Raw genomic sequence first — 22,618 nt, 5'->3', positions numbered from 1 at the left:
CAAGCGCTCTACCACTGAGCTAAATCCCCAACCCCTCTGCAAATAATTCTTAAATGTATATTTATTTTTATTTTATGTGCATTGCTGTTTTGCTTCGTGTATGTCTGTATGATGGTGTCAGATCCTCTGGAAATGGAGTTAACAGTTGTGAGCTGCCACATGGGTGCTGGGAATTGAACCCAGGTCTTCTGGAAGAGCAGTCAGTGCTCTTAACCTTTGAGCCCTTACAACCCCCATGCAAATTTATTTTAATAATAAATTTCTGATCTAGGAGAACTATCAAAAATACCTGTTTGTTTTTTATGACAATGTTTTAGGGTGATTAAAAAATTTTAGGAGCTGGAATTATGGCTCAGTGGCTAAGAATGTTCCCTGTTTTTGTAGAGGAGCAGGCATCTGGAGTTGTACCCAACTACCTTTTACTCTATTATCCTATTTACCTGTATTGTTTATCATTTGTAATATTTTATTCAAGGAAGTTTTATTCCCTTTATTTATTCCACAAATGTCTGTTAAACAGCGCCTGGCACATGGTTGGTGCTCAGTAGTTTCACTTTGTGAAATATAATAAAAATGAGGCACTCGCTGGAAGAAATGTGTCTAGCACTACGTGCTGGACCTTGTCAGTCAATTGGGAGGGTTAAATGAGGCAAAAGCCCATGACTGTAACTGTTCAAATGTTACCTTCTTAATTTGAACCCATTCTAGAGAACGTTGGATTTGCTTTGCCTTTACAAAAAGTTGATTTAAAAAGAAACTCAGAATCTTCCCTTTGAAAAAAATCAATTGTGGCACACCCATTCTAGAATCCAAGCCCACTCGGTTCCATAGAATCAGCAAGTGCGGCCCCGCCCTTCGCGCCTACCCAGCACCCAGAAGTCTGTGCGCCAGGAGACCCCGCCCCGGGCACAGATCGGACTTGACGGCCGCGCCGGGCCCAACGTAAAGCAAAGGGTTTCGCGACAGCTCAGACTCCACCCCTTCGGCCACATGTCGCGCAGGTCTTCCCGTCGGACGCCGCGCCACCTCCTCGCGCTGCTTTACGAACCTAGCGCGGCGGCGCCCCGCCTCCTGCCTCCGTCCTCAGCTCCCCGCCCCCTCCTGGTTTCGCGTCTCCAAGCCCGTCGCGCCCGCTATAATCACGTGATTGCCTCATCCGGGTCCTTTGCGTTCTCTCTCCCTCTCCCAACATGGCGGCCTCAGGTGAGTGAGCGGCCGAGCGTGGCCAAAGACCAGGCTCGGAAACAGCCTCCGGGCTTGGTCCGCTCCTTGCTGGAAGTGGGGGGCAGGAGGCACCGGCTCCTTTCGGACCTGGGGGCTGCGGCAGGCTGGCGGCATGGCCGCTTTAGGTTACCACCTCGGGATGTTTAGGGGGAGGGGAAGCCTTCCCCTCCCCCTCACACCCTTTTCACCCCGTTGCGCGAGGTTGGAGTAGGCAGTAATGGTGGACTCTGCCTTCAATTGGAGAAGGTAGCACAGAAAGATGTGCGGGAGGCGCGAGGCTCTCATAGACGTGAAGCACTGCGCCCGCGCCTAGGCGCGGATGAAGGAAGGAGGCGGTTGGCGCGCGGACCGGAACACATTAGACCGGGTCTCCAAGGCGCGAGGCCGTTGCGGACCCTAGTGGGGGCAGGGGTGGGGGGGCAGTTGGAACGCGAACGCGAGGCCGTGGAGGGGCAGAGGAAAGCAGCGGTGCGCGTGCGCGGCACGGGAGACGAGACGAGGCGAGGTGGAGAAGGCGCGCCTCTGAAGCATGCGCTGCTGGACTCCAGATGGGAAGCCTGGATGGACCTGGGTTTCGCTCATTTATGACCTTGTACTTTAAGCTGTAGTTGGTTTTGGAGCGTGGCTTGGCCGCTGTACTCCAAGCGAATGCATATTAGGTTTGGCCCTACTATAGTTGGGGGTAGGGAACCCAGTGTGCGCCCACGTGTTAGGGAGGAGCTGCAGGGATGGACACCTAGAATCTCCTGTACCTTTTTCTTTGCACTTCTGATTCAACCAGCAGTTTTTGCTGAGTGCAGACTATATGCCAGGCAGAGGTGGGGAATGAGATCTGGGCATTGCATTATATAGAGCTTCCATTTTGGGGAGTTAGTTTTAGTGTCAGAATTCAGCTTTTGCCATTTTCCCAGATAACTGGGAAACTTCCAGAAGGTCCTATCAGAAATAGTAGCAAGGAGTTCTGTGGTTGTTTTGTGTTTGTTTTTCTTGGTTTTGTTTTGCATTTGCAGTGGACCTCTGTGAAAGCCAGTGGACTTTTAAACACCTAGTTTTAGTTTAGGAAATACTGGGGGTTTTTTGTTTGTTTGTTTTGTTTTATAGCATGACCTGTAAAAAAGTACCTTTTGGATTGCTGTCTCTATGAGACACGGTCTCTATTATTTAGCTCTGACTGTCGTGGAACTAACCATGTAGACCAAGCTCTGCCTCCAGATTGTTGTGATTAAAGGCGTTTTTAACACCACGCCTGGCAACATTCAATATCTTAACCAGAAGTCTATCTTTTCTAATATTACAAGGAGTTAAGGTTATGTCTTTGTGAAACTTTCTCGCTGAATTAAGGTGCATTTGACCATAAGAACTTTATTTCCTCCCTCTGCATTGTTGCACATTGAACCAGAGCTTTGGGACATGCTGGGCAAGCACTCTAAGCTAAATCCCCAATCCTGGGTATAACAGCTTTTGTTAGTATAGCACTTAATTGAACAAGCCTGTGAGATCATGTAAAGAATTGGTGGTTTCTCCAGCTGAGGAAAAATTGCTCAAAGATTTGTTGAAGGTCACATTGTTTGCAGGTAGTAGATCGGGGTTACAATCCTGGGAACTCCAGGCCTCTAGGCTCAGTACGATGGTAAGTACTAAGTTGGGATTGTAGACAAAAGGTATCATTTCCAAATCACAAGAATGTGTTTTAATCAGTGAAAAAAAATTCCTTAGCCTACAGTTTAGTGTCTTAACTAAGTGAAAAGTCTAGATGAATTTCCCTCTTGTGAGATTCTTAGTGGTGGAGGACCTAGCTGAACTGGGGAGACGGCCAGGGTTTGGGGCACTTGGTGCCAATGCTGTCAACCTGAGTTCAAAGAATCTATTGATGGAGGCAAGAGCAGGTTCCTGCAAGTTGTCCTTTAACCAAACTATGTGCAGTTTCAAAAAAAAAATTAGTTAAAACAGAAAAAGACATCCTGGTAAGCTGTGTTTGGTTTTATCCTGTTGATTATGACCACTGGTTTACAAGGTTTCCCTAGTGGTGCCCCCTAGTGTTGTGCCCTTCACTTTCTCTTCAATAGATTGTCCTGTCCTCAGCTTCAGTTCAGTTCAGGAAATGCTGGTTGGTTTGTTACCTCAGCACAAGTTTACCTTACTTGGCCTTTAAAGAGTTTGGAATTGACAATTCTTCTATTGAGTGGCCTCTGTTCCCAGAGTTGGAAAAGGGTCTCAGGTTTTCTCTGTAAAAATACCAGATACAACTTAATCAGTATTTGGTAAAGTGAAAACATATTTGCGACAATATCAGTTTCCATGTGACCCACTTGTGACTCTAGTTTGTTAACGTCTCAGAGCTGACAGACAAATGAGGATTCTTTAAATTTCTGGAAAACTTGAACCTGGGTAGGTAATTCTTAGTTGTGTCTTTAAAAGAAGACTTAAGTCTGTAAGGGTTTAGCTGAACAAGCTAGCTCACCTGTCATCCCAGTACTCAGGAGGTTGAGGCTGGAGGACTGACATAGTTCCAGGCTATCCTGGACTAGTGAGATCCTGCCTCAGAAAAAGGCCTTTTAGTTTTTATTGTGGCTATGTGAGTTTTAAAGTGAGCTACCTCAGTTTTCTTCATTTGTACAGTTTATCTGCAAGTAAGGAATTATATGCTTGATACACGTTGCTTTAAAATTGTAGCTAGTATGTATAAGCTGTGTCTAGGACTTAATTGATATGACAGGAATGCTGTGAAGTGTTTCTTTTGTTTTACAGTGAGAAGATGTATTAATTGCTTGCTTTTACAGTGTTGATCTTCATAGTGAAACAGTTTCAAGAACTAGTTTATATGTATATAGATTACCTTTTAACAGTATTTGTTGCTCTACAAGGATACTTAGATCAAGAAGTCAAATACTGAGTATTGTCAATTGAAGGAAAACAGTGTTTCAGATTGAAAATTGTTTACTTTAATAATAGCTTTGAATTATAATTTAAGAGAGAACTTTGTTTTAAGGAGATGTCAGAAAGGAGATGAAAGAATTGAACTGGTTAAATCAATGTGTGTCCAAGACTATATTCTTGAAGAACTAAACAAGAGAATTAATCTTTTTGTTGTTTTATTTTTTGAGACAGGTTCTTTGTAGACCAGGCTGGCCTTGAACACAGAGATCATCCTGCCTCTTTCTCCTAAGTGCTGGAAATAAAGGTATATGTAACCCACCTGGCCTCAAAATTAAAGTCTTTATTTTTAATTGTGTATGTGTCTAAATATGGACACGGTCCACAGTCTCAACAACTTACCTATCTTTCCAGCCCCCCATGGTTGACATCTTGTAAACATGCAAGGCCCTAGATGTTGGAAGATCAAAGGGCATGGAGGACTTTGGTAACTGCTCAGTGAAATAAAAAGGAGTGGGACAAACACTGCTCTCCCGCTTTAGAGTCTGCCTCTCAAACCTACTGCTTGTGTAGGACTGAGCTACTGTGAGAGATCTAAGATTTTAGTCTTGAAGACTTGCCACATGTCTATCGATGATTTCTCAACTAGATTCGGTGGGGGAAGGAAGGGGGGGTAGTGAGGATGTTAAAGGGGGAAGTAATTACTCAAAATAGACTGAAAGTAGCAGTGTTTATTGTAAGTGTTTTATCGATGCTCTTAGCTTATTTTGAAATAACAAGTAATGTTAATGAAGAATGAGATTTGTTTTTCTAAACTTGAGTTAAGAGGTTAGGAGTTGAGAAACTAATCTACAAGGTTTATTTAAGACATCATTTCAAGGGGTAGATTAATTCTAGATTATGCTGTAGTGGTGGAAGATAAAGACTAAAATAATGTGGCTAGAGAGATGACAGTGGTTAAGAGTGGTTGGTACTCTTGCAGAGGATCTGGGTTCAATTCCCTTCCCCCACATGGTGGCTCATAATTATCTGTAGTACCACTCACATAATGCAAACATCAATCATTAAAATGCTCATGCATGTAGTCTTTTAAAGATTGTCTACCTTGTATTGATTGCATCACGTGATCTTATTGTTGGTTAACTCAGTGGCCTAGAGTGCACAAAGTCCCTGGGTTGAATCCCCAGCACCCATCATGTACCCTGGTTTGTTGGTGCATGCCTGTGATCCCAGTACTGAGGAAGAAGGTGGAGGCAAGAGAATCAATTCAAGGTCATTCTTGACTACCTGGGCAGTTTGCGGTCCACTAAAGATGCATGAACAGGGGGCACAAAACTTAAACATGTCTACGTGTCAATTGGAGCAGAGCGAGTGCTTTAGGACCCAGCCTCTGGTGAACTATTTTCAAACAGTAAGTTAACTGTACTCTAACCTTAGAATTTAAGATATGGCACAGCCAACAACCGATTCAGAGAAACAGAAGGGACTAAGGATCATGTGATCTGGCTGATACACTGTCAGTTTTAGAGTCACATTAGCAGTAAGTCACTTAAAAAGAAAAGACGGATTAATAGCTGTCTTTGTGCTTTTGCAGCGTGTTCATTTGAGCTGATCATTTCCACCTCTAACACTTGAGGCTGTTGTGTACATAATGCTGTTTGTAGCGTTCATAGCAAAACAGGGCACCTTCATCTTCCAACAGTTTGTGAATTTGAGAAAGTAACTTTCTATTAAGCATTAGAGTATCAAGTTAGAATATTCTCCTGAGTTGGAAACTAGGTGAGAATTGAAAGGATTCCTGACTATTAAAAACCATGAAGCTGCTGGGTGAACCACACCTTATTCCTAGCACCTGAGGAGGCAGAGACAGGCAGATCTCTAAGTATGCAGCCAGCCAAGACCACATAGTGACAACTATGAAGCCTTTGTGGTAAAGCAAAGCTCTTAACTTTTGGGAGAGTAACAGGCAATTCCAACCCAGTCGTGTAGGATGTTCTTGGTTTAGTTAGGGGAAATTCCCCCTTAATGGTCTGGTGGTGACTCTGTCAGTTCTAGAACTCTTGGTCCCTTGAGTTCACTGTTGACTGCTGGCTCTGAAGGTACAGAGTTCCAGTTATATGTGTGCTTTCACATGCCACTGAGGGCAGCAGGCATTTTACCATGGCTGTGATCACTTGACATAGAAGTTAGCCCCTATTTGGTGTTGTATAGGAAGAGCCCTTTATGCGCTAGGAAAATACCTGAGGTTTTCCTTCTTTCTCTCTGGATAGATTTTAGGAGTCTTCCTTGTGGTTATTTAACAAGTAGACAATACACCAAGTGCCATTAGGGACTGTTAGCGGGAGTTGTGTTCTATCTTTGTATTTAAGGAGCCATGAATGTGCTAGCATGCTAACATTTAGATTAGTTTTATCTATATAAGTGTATTGCCTGCATGTTTGAATTCAGAAGGGGCCAGATCACCCTGGAGTTAAGGGTGCTGGGAACTGAATTTGGGTCTTCTGGGAGAGCAACAAATGGCTCTTCTTAATGGCTGAGCCACTGCTCCAGTCTTGTTAGTTTTACTTTTTAGAAAGCACTTATTACAGGAATGGTAAAACAGAAACACTTGAATCTCTGAACTTAATGCTAGTTTGGTTTACATAGCAACCTTTATTCATGTTGTAAGTCATTTCTAAATTACCTTTCTTTGTTTTTTCAAGCTTTCTCTACACCAAGCTGGCCTCCTCCTGCCTCTTCCTCAAGTGCTGGGATTATAGGCGTGTGCCACCACTACCTGGCTAAAAGTTTCAAATGGAACTGGAGAGTATAGTTTGTTATAGAGCCTTTGCCTTACTGTCTATTTATTAGTAATAAATGAAGGATGTCTCCATCGTAGCCATGTTGTCCAAGGGGTGTTAATGGATACCTTTCCCTTTCTATGCCTGAATATGTATACATAGCATTTAACATTACTGTAGTTTTGTGGGACAGGATCTCATGTATCCCTGGCTAGCCTCAAACTCACCCTGGAGTTGAGGGTGGCCTTTAACTTCTGATCTTCCTTCCTCTACCTACTTAGTCCAGCATTTCAAGTGTATCCTGCTGCACCCAGTTTATATAGTGGTAAGAATTAAACCCAGGACTTCATGCTACCTATGCTAGCAGCTGAGCTAATTATCCCACACATGGCCCTCCTGCTTCAGATGTTATGCCTGACTTCTTGACTTTGTGTTTTCTCCATATTTGTATCTGCATAACAATTCTTTTATGATGTGAATTCCACAGTCCAGTCATCTGGTAGATCTTTGTTGATCTCTTTAAATGTCTTTAATGGTTCAGGATGAGTCTGAAGTACTTACTTATCGTTGAGTAATCTTTCTCTCTTTCAGCAAAAAAGAAGAATAAGAAGGGGAAGACCATCTCCCTAACAGACTTTCTAGCTGAGGATGGGGGAACTGGTGGAGGAAGCACCTATGTCCCCAAACCAGTCAGCTGGGCTGATGAAACAGACGATCTGGAAGGAGATGGTAATTCCCTTGCTGTCCTTGGAACTATTGTGCTTAATATTAAAAGTTCACTGTTTTCTAGATAAAATAGTATTCCATGGTTTCTGTCATTTGTGGTTGGAAAGAATCTTATTTTGTGCAGCCTGAAATTTTTTGTATGTTTTGTGGTACTGTGTTTAATCTCTGGTTGACTCTAACCAAAATGAACTTTCAGAATAATCGCATGCTAGTCCTCCCTATCTGTTGAGACTGACTAGCTAGATGTGGCGATGGGGTCCTTTGGTCCCAGCTCCCATCTGCTACTTGCTACTCTGAATGTGCAAGACTAGCCAAGAGACACATCATGACTGTTCTGTATTCCCACATAATTAGTTAATTCCTGTTTCTTTGCCTCAGCCTGTTTTCACCTCAGCTTGATGCCAGCAGCTGAGTATGCACGGCTTAGTCGATTGCATTATGATATCACTCATACGGAAAACCTAAAAGTCTTATGTTTTGTTTTGTTTTGTTTTGTTGATTGGGTGTTTGGGAGTATGATCTCACTGTGAGGCTTCCCCCGCCCCCCACTGTGAAGCCTTGACTGACCTGGTACCCATCGAAATCTCCTGTCCTGGAGAGCTGGGATTAAGGTTTACACCACCATGCCTGGCCTTGGTTTCGGCTGGGGTGTATGTGTTTCTGTTTTTCTTGTTATTGACTTATGTGTGTGTTTCAGAAAAGGTCTCCTATAGCCCTATCTGACCTAGATTCGTATATTTTAGACAAGGCTTCTCTCAAGCTTTCAGAGATGTGTTTACATCTACCTCCTTGGTGCTAGAATTACAGGCATGCATACCAAACCTGGCTCAGAAGGTTTTTTTTCTATAATTATTATTAGGGCTTCTTCATCAGTCTAACCACTTTCTCCCACCCTACCCCACCCCCCATAAAAACCTTATTACAAACTGACTACTTTATGTGTGGCCTAGTTTATAATAAAAATAGGAAATTTTATATAGCTTATATATTCTCTAAATGTTGAAACTGAATTCGGGGACTAGAATAGTTGGTTTTGTTTATTTGGATTTTGGGGGAAGACAAACTTGGAAGAAGGTGAGGTGGTGCATAGCTGTAATTCCTGGGATTGGGAGTTAGAGACAGGAAGGCCTCAAGCCCTGTCTAGAGATGCTCTGTCTTCAAAAAGAGAGGAGGGGACAGAGATCACAAGGCCGGACAGCGCAGTGGTGGGAGTGTGAGAGCTATGGGGAGCTTGGCATGTGGGGTAGAGAGGATCCTGGTCTAATGCTTTACTGTCAGTCATTGTCTGTGGCTGAGTTGCATTTTCTGTCATAGAGCTGTGTCGCAGGCTTGTCCAGATAACAGCGTGCAATAAAGCTTTGAAGGATTTGGTTCGTGGCCGTCCTTAATGAGTAAAATGAGAGAGGCAGTCAAAGCCCTCAAAGGACAGCCTTTGAGTCCATGAGAACAGACCTCAGTGTTCCTTACTTTCTGTTTTCTCTCTTTGTTCACCTTTTCTTCATTTGTTTTTACGTTATGTGTAATAATACTGTGCCTGTTGAGTCCCCTGGAGCTCAGGTGGTTCTGAGCCACCATATGGCTGCTTGGGAATTAAACCTGAGACCTGAGTGCTCTTAACTGCCGAACCATTTCTCTAGTGTGTACACTGCCCCCTCCCGCCCCCTCCATGTTTGCTCTTGATTATAACACCTTGGAAGTATTTTCTTTTGTCTTTTGCTTCAGTGACATGGCCTTGTTTTGGTTTGTTTGGTGTTGACATGAATCTCTGGCTCTAATATGTATGTAGATTTGTGGGGGATGGTTTTTTAAGACAATACTCTGTGTACCTCTGGCTGTACTGGAACTCACTCTGTAAACCAGACTGACTTTGAACTCAGATTTAAAGGCATGTGCCACCACCTCCCAGCATGTGTTTTTTGATACAGAATCTCTTTATATAGTACTGACTGGCCTGGAATTCACTGAATATTGGGCTGGTCTCAGACTGAGCCAGCCTCTACCACTATACCTGCTGGATTTGGGGTTGTTTGGGGATGGTCGTGACCTGTAACCCAGCTGGATTTACTCTCATTGACCTACTGTCTCTGCCATGCAGCTTCTTGATTTCCTTTGTCTGCTCTTCTGTCCTAGTGTCAACAACTTGGCATAGTAACGATGACGATGTGTACAGGGCACCTCCTATTGACCGTTCCATCCTTCCCACTGCTCCACGGGCTGCTCGGGAACCCAATATTGATCGGAGCCGTCTTCCCAAGTCACCACCCTACACTGCTTTCCTAGGGAATCTGCCCTATGATGTGACAGAAGACTCTATTAAGGATTTCTTTAGAGGATTAAATGTAAGTGTCTTTGTGTCAGACTGTGTGTGGGATAGTGAGGATAATAGCTAAATAAACCAATTGTGGGATGGGCCACAGGAAGACAGCAGAATACAAGATGCAAAGACTACCCGAATCTTGTTTTAAGGGTTAGATTACTATAGAGCAATTTGTCTTCCATCCCTCAACCTCCAGGTTCTTCCTATGTTCTTCAGAGCAGTTACATGTATACTGATGACTTTTGTTTGGGTTTGACCCTGTTATTTTTTGTTTCTTTATTCTCTCAGATCAGCGCTGTACGCTTACCACGTGAACCCAGCAATCCAGACAGGTTGAAAGGTTTTGGCTATGCGGAATTTGAGGATCTGGATTCTCTGCTCAGTGCTCTGAGTCTCAATGAAGAGGTAGAGAAATTAAGAGTTGGAGAGAGGAGGGCTGGAGAGAGGGCTCAGCTTTTAGAGCGTTGCTGTTTTCAGAGGACCTGGGTTTAATTCCCAGCCCCACATGGCAGCTCACAACCATCAGTAACTGATCTGACGCCTTCCTCAGACAGACATAAACTGAGGGTGAAGGACGGGCGATCTTTAGCAACCAAAACCAAGTCACTTCTGATATCATTTGAGGTACAGTGATTTCAGTGGAATTCTAGGGAAGAAACCCAACACATACCAGATTTCTATGTCAGCTCTAGGTTTTACTTTTTAAAAATGAACTGCCTTTATAAATGCAGAGAGAAAAGTGAACTATGTTCTATTCAAGTGTATCTTTTCAGGGCTGGGGTATTAAAACTCCAGAATTCCACAGTCTAATCTACCACTTGGTATGATTGTGAACAGCTCTTAGAAATGATTGAATGTCATAATCCGTATCCGATAAGGTTAACATTCATGGGTAGAGCCAGACGGCCTGGTTCACACCTGTGCTCTCAGATCAGTGGTTGGTCAGTACTTTAAAGGTAATTTGGGGAGGGGAAGTCAGGAACTGAGCTCTACAGAGTAATACTGCGTGAAAGGGCCTGGAGGCAGCAATTGTCAGTGTTCTGCTGCTGTGTTGTTGGCCTGTTTGTTTGAATAAATAATTGCTTTGGTATTTTAATTGTCTTTTCTTTGGAAGCTGGGTCTTCCTATATATTCTAGGCTAGCCTGGAACTTGGAATGACTCTTGTCTGCTTCCTGAGGGCTATAATTATAAGCGTGTTAACTGCTTAATAATTGCTTTCATTTAAGCTGACAGTTAGCTCCAGTGTATGAAGTGAGCTTTGGAAAAATAGAAGAATTAACTTCATATTAAATTCTAAATTTATTTCAAAATTTTCCTTGCGTTCTTATAACTTTTTAAGCTAATGAGTCAGTTAATAGGGTCCTCTGCTCTTAGTCTCTAGGTAACAGGAGAATTCGGGTGGATGTTGCTGATCAAGCACAGGATAAAGGTAAGGATGCTGGTAGAACTGCCCAGTTTGGTGTAGTGGTCTTAGGGAGGTAGTGAGTCCTGTAATCAGTTCTCAGCCAGTTTTGTTCCGAGGGAGCTTGAGGCATAATACCTCAGACGAAGGAACTCCTACTGATACCTAATAAGTACGGTCCAGAGATTCATCCTGTCTCCTTCAAATTCAAACCACTGACTCTCCTTGGACCTTGACTCTAACTAGATCTGCTGTCTAGCAGCTTGAGCTTTAATATGATACAAATAAACATTAGTTAAAATACATTTCAGGAAAAGAATGGATCAGTTACCTGGAGAGAGCAACTGCAAGACCTGGGCTGCTTTGGGATTCCAGTGCAATAGAAAATGGAAGCCCTGGGTGGGAAAGTGGGATGTGAAGAACCATGTGAGAAATGGTGTCTCGGGTGAGCTAACTTGTTTAGTTTCTGTCTCCAGACAGGGATGACCGTTCTTTTGGTCGAGATAGAAATCGGGATTCTGACAAGACAGACACAGACTGGAGGGCCCGTCCTGCCACAGACAGCTTTGATGACTACCCACCTAGACGAGGTGATGACAGCTTCGGAGATAGTAAGTTCAGGTTTTTTCATTGTTTCTTAGATCTATTTGACAATGGAACATTGGCAGTTAGAAGTTGGGGAACAACTTATAAATCCTCTTTGGTTTCTCTGGATTTCTGGGGGAGTTGTTTTGATAATATAAATTGATGACAAATGCAGAAAAGGAATTTGATACGTTCCTAATTTTAAAAATCTTAACAGAAAGTACAGGCATTCTCTTTGGACACAGTTGTTAATAAGGGTTAGGGTTAGGACTAACTGGAGCAAAAGAGGTAAATTAAATGTTAATGTCCTTATCAAACAAGTGGGGGGGGAGCTACGTTGGATTCCTAGTTGCCGTGTTTAAAAAAACAGGTGTGGTGAGATGAGGCTAGCAGATCTCAGCACAGACCTACACACACGCACAGACACACGAAACCTGAAGGAAAGGCTAAGTGCTTACTTAACATTTCATCAGCAGGATCCTGTGTGGAGAGCAGCCAGGAACTGCTGTGTGACTGTCGCTGTGGTTAGTTTCTAAGGGAGGCTTGCAGAGAACTTAAAATTAATTTGCTTAAAAATACAATGACTGGGGCTACAGAGGTGGCTCAGTGGTTAAGAGCACTGACTGCTCTTCCAGCGGCCCTGAGTTCAATTCCTCGCAGCCACATGGTGGCTCACAACCATCTGTAATGGGATCCAATGCCCTCTTCTGGCACATAGGTGTACACTCAGACACAGCACTTAGAAAAGATTAAATAAATAAATTTTAAGAAAAAAAATACCATGACTACTTTATGCTGAAGACAGGATACAAAGAACCTTTTCACTGAACATTGGCAACAGTGGAAAAGACTGGACAGTGTGTTACGAGAGTGAAGATGAAATACAGCCTCTTTCGTCACTCAAGTCTGAGGGTTAAAAAATCCTTATGGATAAAGGGATTAACCATGGAGGTCAGAGGACAGCTTCTGAGAGTGTTTTCTTTCTTTCATGTGGCTCCTGGAAATGGAACTCAGGTGGTCAGGCTTAGAGGCAGGAAGGAGCCTGATCTGCTGAGCGGTCTCTGGCCCTCATGCCAGACTTTGAAGCAATCTTTAGTTGATTGGTATCAAGCATAGAAAGTCCCAACTGTATGCTGTTTTGTGCTTTAATGTTTTTAAACATCGTATTCTAGAATTTGTTACAGAATATATAGGCTTTTATCACCTCGCCCACCCATGAAAAAGCATGTAAAACCAGCAAAAGTGAATCAGGGAGATATCCTATACCTGTTATGGGGGTTGTGGGGTTGGTTTTTTGACAGAAAAAAATGACTTTCAACTCCATCCCAAGTGGTAGTGTGGTGTGATCCTGTGAACTAAACCTAGAGCCGCATGTATGCTGGGTGAGCATTCTGCCACGGGAGCTCCATTTCTAATACCATCAGGATTTATAAGTTGGTACAAGTGGTTCTGCTTTGGGATTGTAGTTAAGACTGGATCATCATGAATGGAACTCAAGTTGATTTAGTGAGCTGCTGCACTTGTTACCTATTTTCTTTTCTTTCTAGAGTATCGAGATCGTTACGAGTCAGACCGGTATCGGGATGGGTATAGGGACGGATATCGGGACGGCCCACGCAGAGACATGGACCGCTATGGGGGCCGGGATCGCTATGATGACCGAGGCAGCAGAGACTATGACCGAGGTAGTCACAATGATACTCAGTGAAAAGCACTTCTCGAAATTTTCTACTTTGCTTTTTCCCCTATCTGTGTGACCACAATTTGAGATCTGTTGATAGGCTATGACTCTAGGATAGGCAGTGGTAGAAGAGCATTTGGAAGTGGGTACCGGAGGGATGACGACTACAGAGGAGGTGGGGACCGCTATGAAGATCGCTATGACAGACGGGACGATCGGTCATGGAGCTCCAGGGACGATTACTCTCGGGACGATTACAGGCGTGATGACAGAGGTACTCATCTTTCTTCGTGGAGCAAAAAACTAGAAAGATGTTTTCTTGGGTAAAGGAGGCAGCAGAGCACAGTAGGTGCTGGATGTGGATGGCGCATGAAAAGAAAACTGATCTCTTCATCTTGAATGCCTTTCCATATCCATCTTCAGTTACAATTTAACAAACAATAGGAAAGGGGAAACATTCTTCTGTTGCTCTATCAATGAGAAAGTCAAAGTCCCAGCCAGGAATTATTACTAATTTTATTAATGGTGAAATTAATTTTCAGTGGTTAACTCTGAAAATTATGCCACAAATTGCAAAAACAAAGCACTGTCACACTCAGCTCTAACAGGTGTTAAGAATAAACAACCACCACCTAGGGTAAGGGTGGCAACCCCATCTATCTGAAAGTTTTTTCTACCTTTGATCAAGATGAAAAATGGTCTTGTTAGGTGACACAGCTTGATTAAATTTTAGGTCTGTTTTGAAAGTACTCTGATACTTAGGAAAGAGAAAGAAATTGGACTACTTAGAATTTCATACAAGACTGTAAGAGCTAAGTGGGCCTCCCTTGGCTGGGGAGACAGACGGCTTAGTCTTATCATGCCTGCCATATAGGCAGTGAGACTGGTTCAGATCTCCAGCGCTGATGGGCATATTCACTCGTGTCTATAATATACACACCTACAACCTTCCATGTCATATTGCTACAAGGTTTTTTTAGCCTGTTGGAGATGTTCGTTTTCAGACCAGATCCTTGAACACGATTCCTAAGAGTCTAGAGTCTGGCTTTCAGCAGTCACCTTCTGATGATTTGGAAACTGTTACTTAGAGTTTCATTTAACTTAGGTCCCCCCCAAAGACCCAAACTGAATCTAAAGCCTCGGAGTACTCCTAAAGAAGATGATTCCTCTGCTAGCACCTCCCAGTCCAGCCGAGCGGCTTCTATCTTTGGAGGGGCGAAGCCTGTTGACACAGCTGCTAGAGAAAGAGAAGTAGAGGAGCGGCTACAGAAGGAGCAGGAGAAGCTGCAGCGTCAGCTGGATGAGCCAAAACTAGACCGCCGGCCCCGGGAGAGGTAAGGTGTCTTCAGCCAGGGGCTTTTCCCTACTGCCAAGTTGGGCACTTGGGAAATGGAAGTAGTTACTGGTTGTCATGAAGATAATTTTTATTGGGTGGAGTGGACCAGTCTGCAGAATGTAAGAGTGACTTCTGTACCCTCAAGTTTTCAAAAAGACTTGTGCTACACCTGACATATAGAAATTGGATGCACTTTGGGACAGAAGTAAATAAATTGTGCCTATTGTAAACATAGGTTGACCCAATTCTTTATTCTACTTGTGTGGGTGTGCCTAAGAGGTCAGAGGACAATTTTGAGCATCTTCAGCCTTGGCAGGAAGTGTCCTTACCAAGTCATGCTAGAAGTCACTATGAGCCCAGTCAAGCTGCTACCAGGTGTTGCAGATGCCAGTATGACCCCTCAGCCAACTGCATTAATTTGTTTTCCTCTTATTACGTAAAGTACAGAATGCTTTTTTCTTGTTGAATATAGTTAGGAATTATTTCGCATTTTTTTCCTGTATGTATGTTGTATTAATATAAAAATTGGTAGAAAAGCCTTTTTATTTTCTTTTGACAGGGTCTCTGGTTCTGGCTGTCCTAGAACCTGAATGGCCTCTTGAACTCAGAGATCTACCTGCTTTTGCCTCCTAGGATTGTTGGATTAAAAGTGTGTGCCGCCATACCAGCACAAAATATATATGGGGGGGGGAGTTAAGAAAAGCTCAACTTTCTATATGAACGACTTTACAGTTGTATTCAGAGTAGAAGCTAACGTGGGACCCTGAGGTATTTAGAACAACGTATTTACCCTGCTGTTGCCTTGAAATAGTTTAAGAAGATAAGGCCATGTGATGCAGTCTCAGGGCTGTCTAATCATGGGGGTCTGTGTGGCAGAGCATGAGGACCTATGTGGGAAAGGGGGCTCAGCAGAGACAAGCATAAACCCTAGTGGTCGCCTGCTAGTCACTGGCCTGCTCAGTAAACTCTAGTGCAGTCTAAGGCTTGTCAGGGCTGGAGGGATGGCTTCATTGCTTAAGAACAGTGCCTGCTCTTAAAAAGTCCCGGGTTTTGATTCCCCCCTCCTCCAACCACCTGTAACTCTAGTTCCAGAAGATCTCATAGTGATATCTGGCCTCTATAGGCACCAAGCACATGCATGGTACACAGACATACATGCAGGCAACACACACATAAAATAAAAACAAGGTAGATAGCTTCTAAGGAACGGTTCCAAGATTGTCCTCTGGCCTGTACTCACCAAGACCGTGTATTAATAGATGTTAATTTCTATAAACAGTTCTATCAGATTCATTGTGGCTTTAAGTGTCCTTTCTTTTTCTATCTCTTGTGTGCAGACACCCAAGTTGGCGAAGTGAAGAAACTCAGGAAAGAGAACGGTCGAGGACAGGAAGTGAGTCATCGCAGACTGGGACCTCAGCCACATCTGGCAGAAGTAAGTCGGACTGGGGTAGATATCGGTGTCCCTGTTTCCCAGATATGCAAACACTTTGCAGGGTTAAATTGTCTCTTTCCCATGTAGCCTTTGGTGTCCTGAAACTTACGTGGACCAGACTGGTCAAAAGCTCCTGAGTTGTTGAGGCTGATGGGTTCTTTCCTCGAGAATGGACTTCACTGGTCTGATAATTGTCACTGAAGAGAATGTTGACCATTAGATGTCTTGTCTTTATGTTTTTTAACATTTATTTTGTGGAGGAGTGGGGTCTTACGTCATGATACAGGGCCAGAGGAAAACTTGGAGCAGTCTGTTTCCTCCAGGGAGAGTTCTCGCAATCGACCCCAGCAGGTTTTAGTAACCAGCAGCCATGCCTGCCGTGCTAGCTCGCCAGCCCATTGTCTGTCTCATCAGTGTAGTTATTTTTTGAGCCGCCTTACTCTGCACTGGTTTTTGACCTTGTAGTGGCATTGTTTGATGCTGTTTAGGCAACTTTAAAGTGGTGTTCTTGAGGGTAGATTTCATTTCCTTGTGTGTACTGTCGCAGTCCTGGACACTGACCACAGCACCCCTTCCTCCTCTCACTCACTGTGGGTTGCTGTAGATAGAGGTTCTCCTCCCTCCAAGTTTGCTTGTACTCGATGTTTTAAAACATCCCAAAGCCAAGGAGATTTGTCACTTGACCCAGCGTTGTACGAGTTTTCTGGAAACCTTTCACCTTTCTTTGTAGTAGCCCTGTAACATAATGCCGTGCTCCTTCTGCCTGGTGAAAGTGTGGTGTCTGTTTGTGTAGCCACTTTGCTAGAGCTTGTACTTCAAATGTCGGAGGTACCTGGCACGGTAGAGTTTTATTCAAATACAGATGTGTCTGGCTTTAGTTCCCATGTAAAGGCCTTTGTCTGCTGAGCTGAGCTGGAGCTAAGCAGTGGCTCCTGGACTTTGGTCCTGAATCCCATTCACAAGAGCATGTTATCCCCAGTTATGGCCGTCCTAACACACAGACAGACAGACAAGTTATAACTCAAAAAAAAAAAATGCCCATTCCTTTAAAGACAAGATTGCTGTTCTTTCAATAGCTTTTTTTCCCTTTTCTGTATCCATGAAGCATTTTTCTCCAGGGGCCTGGAAACCATTGGCTTATGTGTAACTGTAGCTATCAGGAACCAGTTAGTGTCTGCTGATGGAAAAGAACATGGTGATGCCCCCTGTCCCCTGCTGCTACACTGTAGGTGGGCTCTGTACAGCAAGTCCCTCTTCCCCCACAGATACACGAAGGAGAGAGAGTGAGAAGTCTCTAGAAAATGAAACCCTCAATAAAGAAGACGACTGTCACTCTCCAACCTCTAAGCCTCCTAAACCTGACCAGCCTCTAAAGGTAATGCCAGCCCCTCCACCAAAGGAGAATGCGTGGGTGAAGCGAAGCTCTAACCCTCCTGCTCGATCTCAGAGCTCAGACACAGAGCAGCCGTCCCCTACAAGGTGAGTGGCCTGTGACAGCAGCTGCTTAGCTGGAGGTGCCCCGAGGGAGTGTAGCCTGTGTGATGTGGCAGATGAGGTTGCCTCCTATATAATTCATACACTGTTGTCTCAAAACATATGTTTTCCTGATTTTTGTTAGCCAGTTGACATCACTTTGATGGGTTAGGATCAACTATGGTGGGAGTATTTACCCCAGAAATACATAGACATGCTTTGCCCTGGGACATACAGTGTAACCCTGCTCACTTCAGTGAGTCTCTTCAGTTTTTCCCAGACTCCAGCTAACCATGCTAGAATTCCAAAGCATTTGAAACTTAGTACAGAAGTGACTGTTTCGTTGTCCTTCCAGTATTCTAATATCTTTAGTGTGGGATACCTACTACATTAGGAAAATAGTGTAAGCTTGTGTTGTGTTTTCTGTAAAAACTGATGGCTGATGACTTGCTTTATTCCAGTGGTGGAGGGAAAGTTGCTCCAGCTCAGCCCTCTGAGGAAGGACCATCAAGGAAAGGTGAGCCCATGCCAGGAAAGAAGTAGATTTTTAATCCAGTTAAATCTTTGAGTGCAAACACATCCAGTGGTGCCTTAGGGTTTCTATTTTGCACAAGCCTCATGCTCATGACCAAGAAGCAAGTTGGGGAGGAAAGGGTTTATTCAGCTTACACTTCCACATTGTTGTTCATCACCAAAGGAAGTTAGGACTGGAACTCAAGCCGGTCTGGAAGCTGATGCAGAGGCCATGGAGGGATGTTACTTACTGGCTTGCTTCCCCAGGCTTGCTCAGCTTTCTCTCTTTAATAGAACCCAAGACCACCCACATCACCACCCACAATGGGCTGGGTCCTCCCCCTTCATCAATAATTGAGAAAATGCCTTACAGCTGGGTCTTATGGAGGCATTTCCTCAAAGGAGGCTCCCCTCTCTGTGAGAACCCCAACTTGTATCAGTTGACACACAAAACCAGCCGGTACAAGGGGTTAAAATAACTGTAAAGAAAAACTCCAAGATTAAACACCTTGCCAAAGAATCTTTCTTTTTTGTTGTTTTTCTAGGCAGGGTTTCTCTGGGTAGCCCTGGCTGTCCTGGAACTCTGACCAGGCTGGCCTCTGCCTCCTGGGTGCTAGTATTAAAGATGTATGCCATCACTACCTAACCTAGCAAGAGACATTCTTTAATGAAAGCTGCAGCGTTTTTTCAGCTCTTTTGGTCAAGCACTTGGATGCATGTACATGATGTATTTCAGTCATATTCATCGATGTAGCCCCGTTAGCCTCTCTACCCCTTCCCAGCCAGCTTCTACTTTCCATGGCTTTTGTGAGGGAGTGGCCTGCTGGAGTGGCTATACTAATGTTCTGTGAGCTAGCTTTTTCTGCCAGTAGAGGGCAGGAATGACTTCTTCAAAGAGTACTTGAAGCTGCCTCTTCATGGTAAAGCCTGCCTTTGTGGGGAAATTGGACAGGAATAAACGTATCTGTCCAGGTTCAAAACGTTGCCATTAGTAAACCAAGGTCACTACAGTAGGACTTTTAATGGAAAGAAAGGCCTTAGGCTGGTTTGGAGTGGGGGTAATTCCCCTTAATGAGTTCTTCATGTAAGAAGGACAGGGAGATGGATTTCTGTATAAGCCTTGAGTTTGGTGTTGTGTTTCTCCTTGAACAGATGAAACTAAAGTGGATGGGGTGAGCGCCACCAAAGGCCAGACTGGACACTCCAGCCGTGGTCCTGGGGATGGAGGGAGCAGAGACCACTGGAAGGAGTTGGATAGGTGTGTATATTTTTTCCTCACCATTTATGAATCTGGTATTAGATGCGGGGATCTTTATGAAGTGGTTCTGGGCTTTCTCAAGCACTCCAGGTCTACTTCTGAACAAACTAGAGTCCCGGTTAGATTTGCAGAGCTAAAGTGATGCACTGTCCTGGCCACAGTGTTGAATAGGATGCTTGTGTCTCTGCAGGAAGGACGGCAAAAAAGATCAAGACTCCAGATCTGCACCTGAGCCAAAGAAATCTGAGGAGAACCCAGCCTCTGTAAGTACCATGCACATGCCTCTGCTTCTCAGTTCTGTGTCTGACTCCTTTTTCTTCAGTGGAAGTGAGGCATCGGTACTGTTCAGATCAGTGAGAAAAAGCTAAGGTCGGCATTTGTTGTTGAAACCACCTTTCTCGGCTCCCATAAGGAGGAGATGTGTGGCTGAGTTCACTCGTGCCCCTGACCCTACCTGACCGCTGTACCAGAACATGCTCTTCCAGAAGAATGGATGTGCCATGACATCGATGTTGTGTTTTTAGGGTTTGGGTAGGAGAATCTTGGACTCTGTCCATGACCTTGTCCTCTCTCCTCTGTCACAGAAGTTCAGTTCTGCAAGCAAGTACGCTGCTCTGTCTGTGGACGGTGAGGATGAGGATGAGGGAGACGACTGCACTGAGTAGACCTCCACACCCTGTGCTTTCTCCTTGTCTCCACCCTGGAACATTCAAGAGCAAATCAAACCTCTATCCAGACAAGACAAAATAAACTCACCATCTCCTGAAGACCTTTCTAAACTTTTTTTTTAATGAAATGAAATTCTTTTGCATGCTGCTGCAGCCTTTTAAAGTATTGGAGTAACTGGAGAATCACCATCGTAGCCAGAGATGCGGCTACCACTTCTGAACAGGGAAGTTGTGTCTGATGATACCAAGCAGTTACCTGTGTGAATAGTGCCTGGGGCTCCATTCAGCAGAAATGCAGTGACAGAGAGGCAGACACACAGTTAGGCAGTAGAGAACGCAGGGAGAAGTGAGATTTCTACCTTCTAATTCTTATCTTAAGGTGGCACCTGTGAACCCCCACACATTACCTGAACAAACTTCCCATCCTTAGATAGGTAGCTCTAGTCTCTCAAGCTGTTTTAGTCTCCAGGAGGCTGCCAACCCCTCTATTTTAGTTCTGACTTCAGTGGGGCCAGCCTAGGGAGAATTGTTTTGTTTTTTTTTTTTGTTTTTTTTTTTTTTTTTTTTTTACCCCCCAAGGGGGTAGTTGGGAGTGAGTCTACAGGCCACTAACAGTAGCACCGCTTGGGGACCAAAATGAATGGGAAACTCAATCGTGGTTTGAAAAGCTTTGGGGAGGTGATCGATTATATTTTATACCAGGTAGTAAGGGAAATGGTGTGACCTCCAGTAACTACATGAATAGAGTGGTCATTTCTGGATGAGGAAGCACTTACAGGTAGTGGGAAGTTCTAGTCTTGTGTGTCCTGGTTTTGCCCCTTCTAAACTGTCCTTTCTAGAGGTTTGAGCATATCCACATTCTTTGAAAACCTTGTCACTCTGGCCATCTCATGTTCTCCATGACACTTAGACTCCCAGAGCTGTCTCTGAGTCACACACCTCCACAGACATTGTGTCTTGGCCACAAGAGCAGGGCCTGAGGACTCACTGCTTTTTCAGCCAGACCAGCTCTGTGCTTTCTTTATCTTTTGATTCCTGCCCTATCTGCTGCTGTCATCCCCGACTGATGGGCTTGGGTGGGGAATGGGGTGTAGACGGGGTGAGTTGGAGCCTTCAGCCTTGGAGTGTTTAAAGGTTTCTGTCTATAAGTTTCCTTCACTGAACCCCACACCGGTGCTTGAGTTGTCACTGCTTTTCTGCCTAGGAGGGCTGGCGTCTTTACTCCCCTCCAGAGTAAAGGAGGATGCAAAGGTTGGCCAGGGTCCGAGTTCCTCGTGCAGCGCTGTAGCCTGTCTTGATGTGCATCTTTGTAGCTCAGCTCCGAGGATGGCAAGCTTCCCTGTTGTGGGTAGTCAGGTACCTGCAGACAGATGAGACCTTGGTCTTAGCACAAGTTCCTAGGCCTGCTGTGCAGGAGCATTGACGTCACGTGCTGCAGCAGTAGGCACAGCAAATTTCTTCGGTGGATTTGATTGGCTAGTAGCTAGGAGGGCTTTTGCAGAGATACCCAGGTTGAATGGGTTTTTAAACCATTGTTGTAGACAGTGAGAAGGTAGTTTGCCCTCTTCATGTCTATTTCCCTTCCAGATAGTTGCATCCAAAAGACAGCTGTTTTGTCCCACTCTCCTACTTTCCTCCTCTGTTAAAATAAGAACAGGGGTTGACTTATGTCCCGCTCCTGAATACATGTAAAATTTGTACAAAAATATCTTCTATGAAAATGATTTGTAATCTGTAGACATTACTTGGGAGATGTCTTGAGATGTAAAATCCCATCCTTTGGGTTGAGGGTTTTTTGTTTTTCTCCAAATAAATCCAGTCTTTAAAGTTGATGGTTAATGTTGCAGTTTTTTCAGGTACTTCCTGTGCTTTTATTGTTCTCCCCTCCCTTCCGAATGCCTCGCCTCCCCTCTCCTCTCCCCATCTCCACTCCTTCAGTTGTGCACAGCAGGGCAGGAGCTGTTGTACGGCAGGGGGGCAGGCTCATCAACAGCGGATGGAAATGGACCTCTGTACATGAAGCCCACAGCTTGCTGTCCTAGTTAACTTGCTCCAACCCCCAGGTTTCTGCCTAGTGTCAACACTGCAGGCTGTGCCTCCTTGTGGTCCATGAGACCAAGTTGCTATGGGGCACTGATACAGAAACCACTTCATGAGATACTTCAGATTTAAGGTAGTTACCCAAAGCTGGTCATCACTGAAAACGAAAATGGGTTAGGCTAGGCAACCTCTAGCATCACAAGGAACTGGAACACATCTGAGGGACTTGTGTCCAAGATAGGGATGATGTGATGCAACACTGGCTACTGGCCATCAAGGCAGCTGCTTCTCTAGGGTTTGGTTTG

General features: G+C 44.3%; 1 protein-coding gene across 2 annotated transcripts; it reads left to right on the top strand.

The window, feature by feature from the left end:
• Positions 1-1,083: 1,083 nt before the first annotated feature.
• Eif4b (eukaryotic translation initiation factor 4B) lies at positions 1,084-22,105 on the top strand. Of its 2 annotated transcripts, none has more exons than XM_032884798.1 (15): positions 1,084-1,203; positions 7,470-7,607; positions 9,735-9,943; positions 10,210-10,326; positions 11,297-11,351; positions 11,801-11,935; positions 13,457-13,594; positions 13,691-13,864; positions 14,696-14,924; positions 16,264-16,361; positions 17,627-17,840; positions 18,296-18,351; positions 19,500-19,605; positions 19,796-19,868; positions 20,190-22,105. In XM_032884798.1, exons 1-15 carry the CDS (start codon positions 1,191-1,193, stop codon positions 20,268-20,270), a joined length of 1,836 nt encoding a protein of 611 aa, XP_032740689.1. In that variant the 5' UTR covers positions 1,084-1,190; the 3' UTR covers positions 20,271-22,105. The 2 variants fall into 2 exon arrangements, with proteins under 2 accessions (XP_032740689.1, XP_032740680.1); XM_032884789.1 differs by having other exon boundaries at positions 13,679-13,864.
• The last annotated feature ends 513 nt before the right edge of the window (positions 22,106-22,618 follow it).

Source organism: Rattus rattus, chromosome 1 (assembly GCF_011064425.1).
Source record: "Rattus rattus isolate New Zealand chromosome 1, Rrattus_CSIRO_v1, whole genome shotgun sequence".
In the NCBI taxonomy this organism is placed as follows: domain Eukaryota; kingdom Metazoa; phylum Chordata; class Mammalia; order Rodentia; family Muridae; genus Rattus; species Rattus rattus.
Note: the sequence above shows the minus strand (reverse complement) of the source record. Positions and strands in the feature narration are given on the sequence as shown.

Excerpts from the sequence above, each read along its gene's own strand:
- Eif4b (XM_032884789.1), top strand. Across the intron at positions 16,362-17,626 it reads CTCAGCCACATCTGGCAGAA|ATACACGAAGGAGAGAGAGT; the intron begins GTAAGTCGGACT and ends CTTCCCCCACAG. Across the intron at positions 19,606-19,795 it reads CACTGGAAGGAGTTGGATAG|GAAGGACGGCAAAAAAGATC; the intron begins GTGTGTATATTT and ends GTGTCTCTGCAG.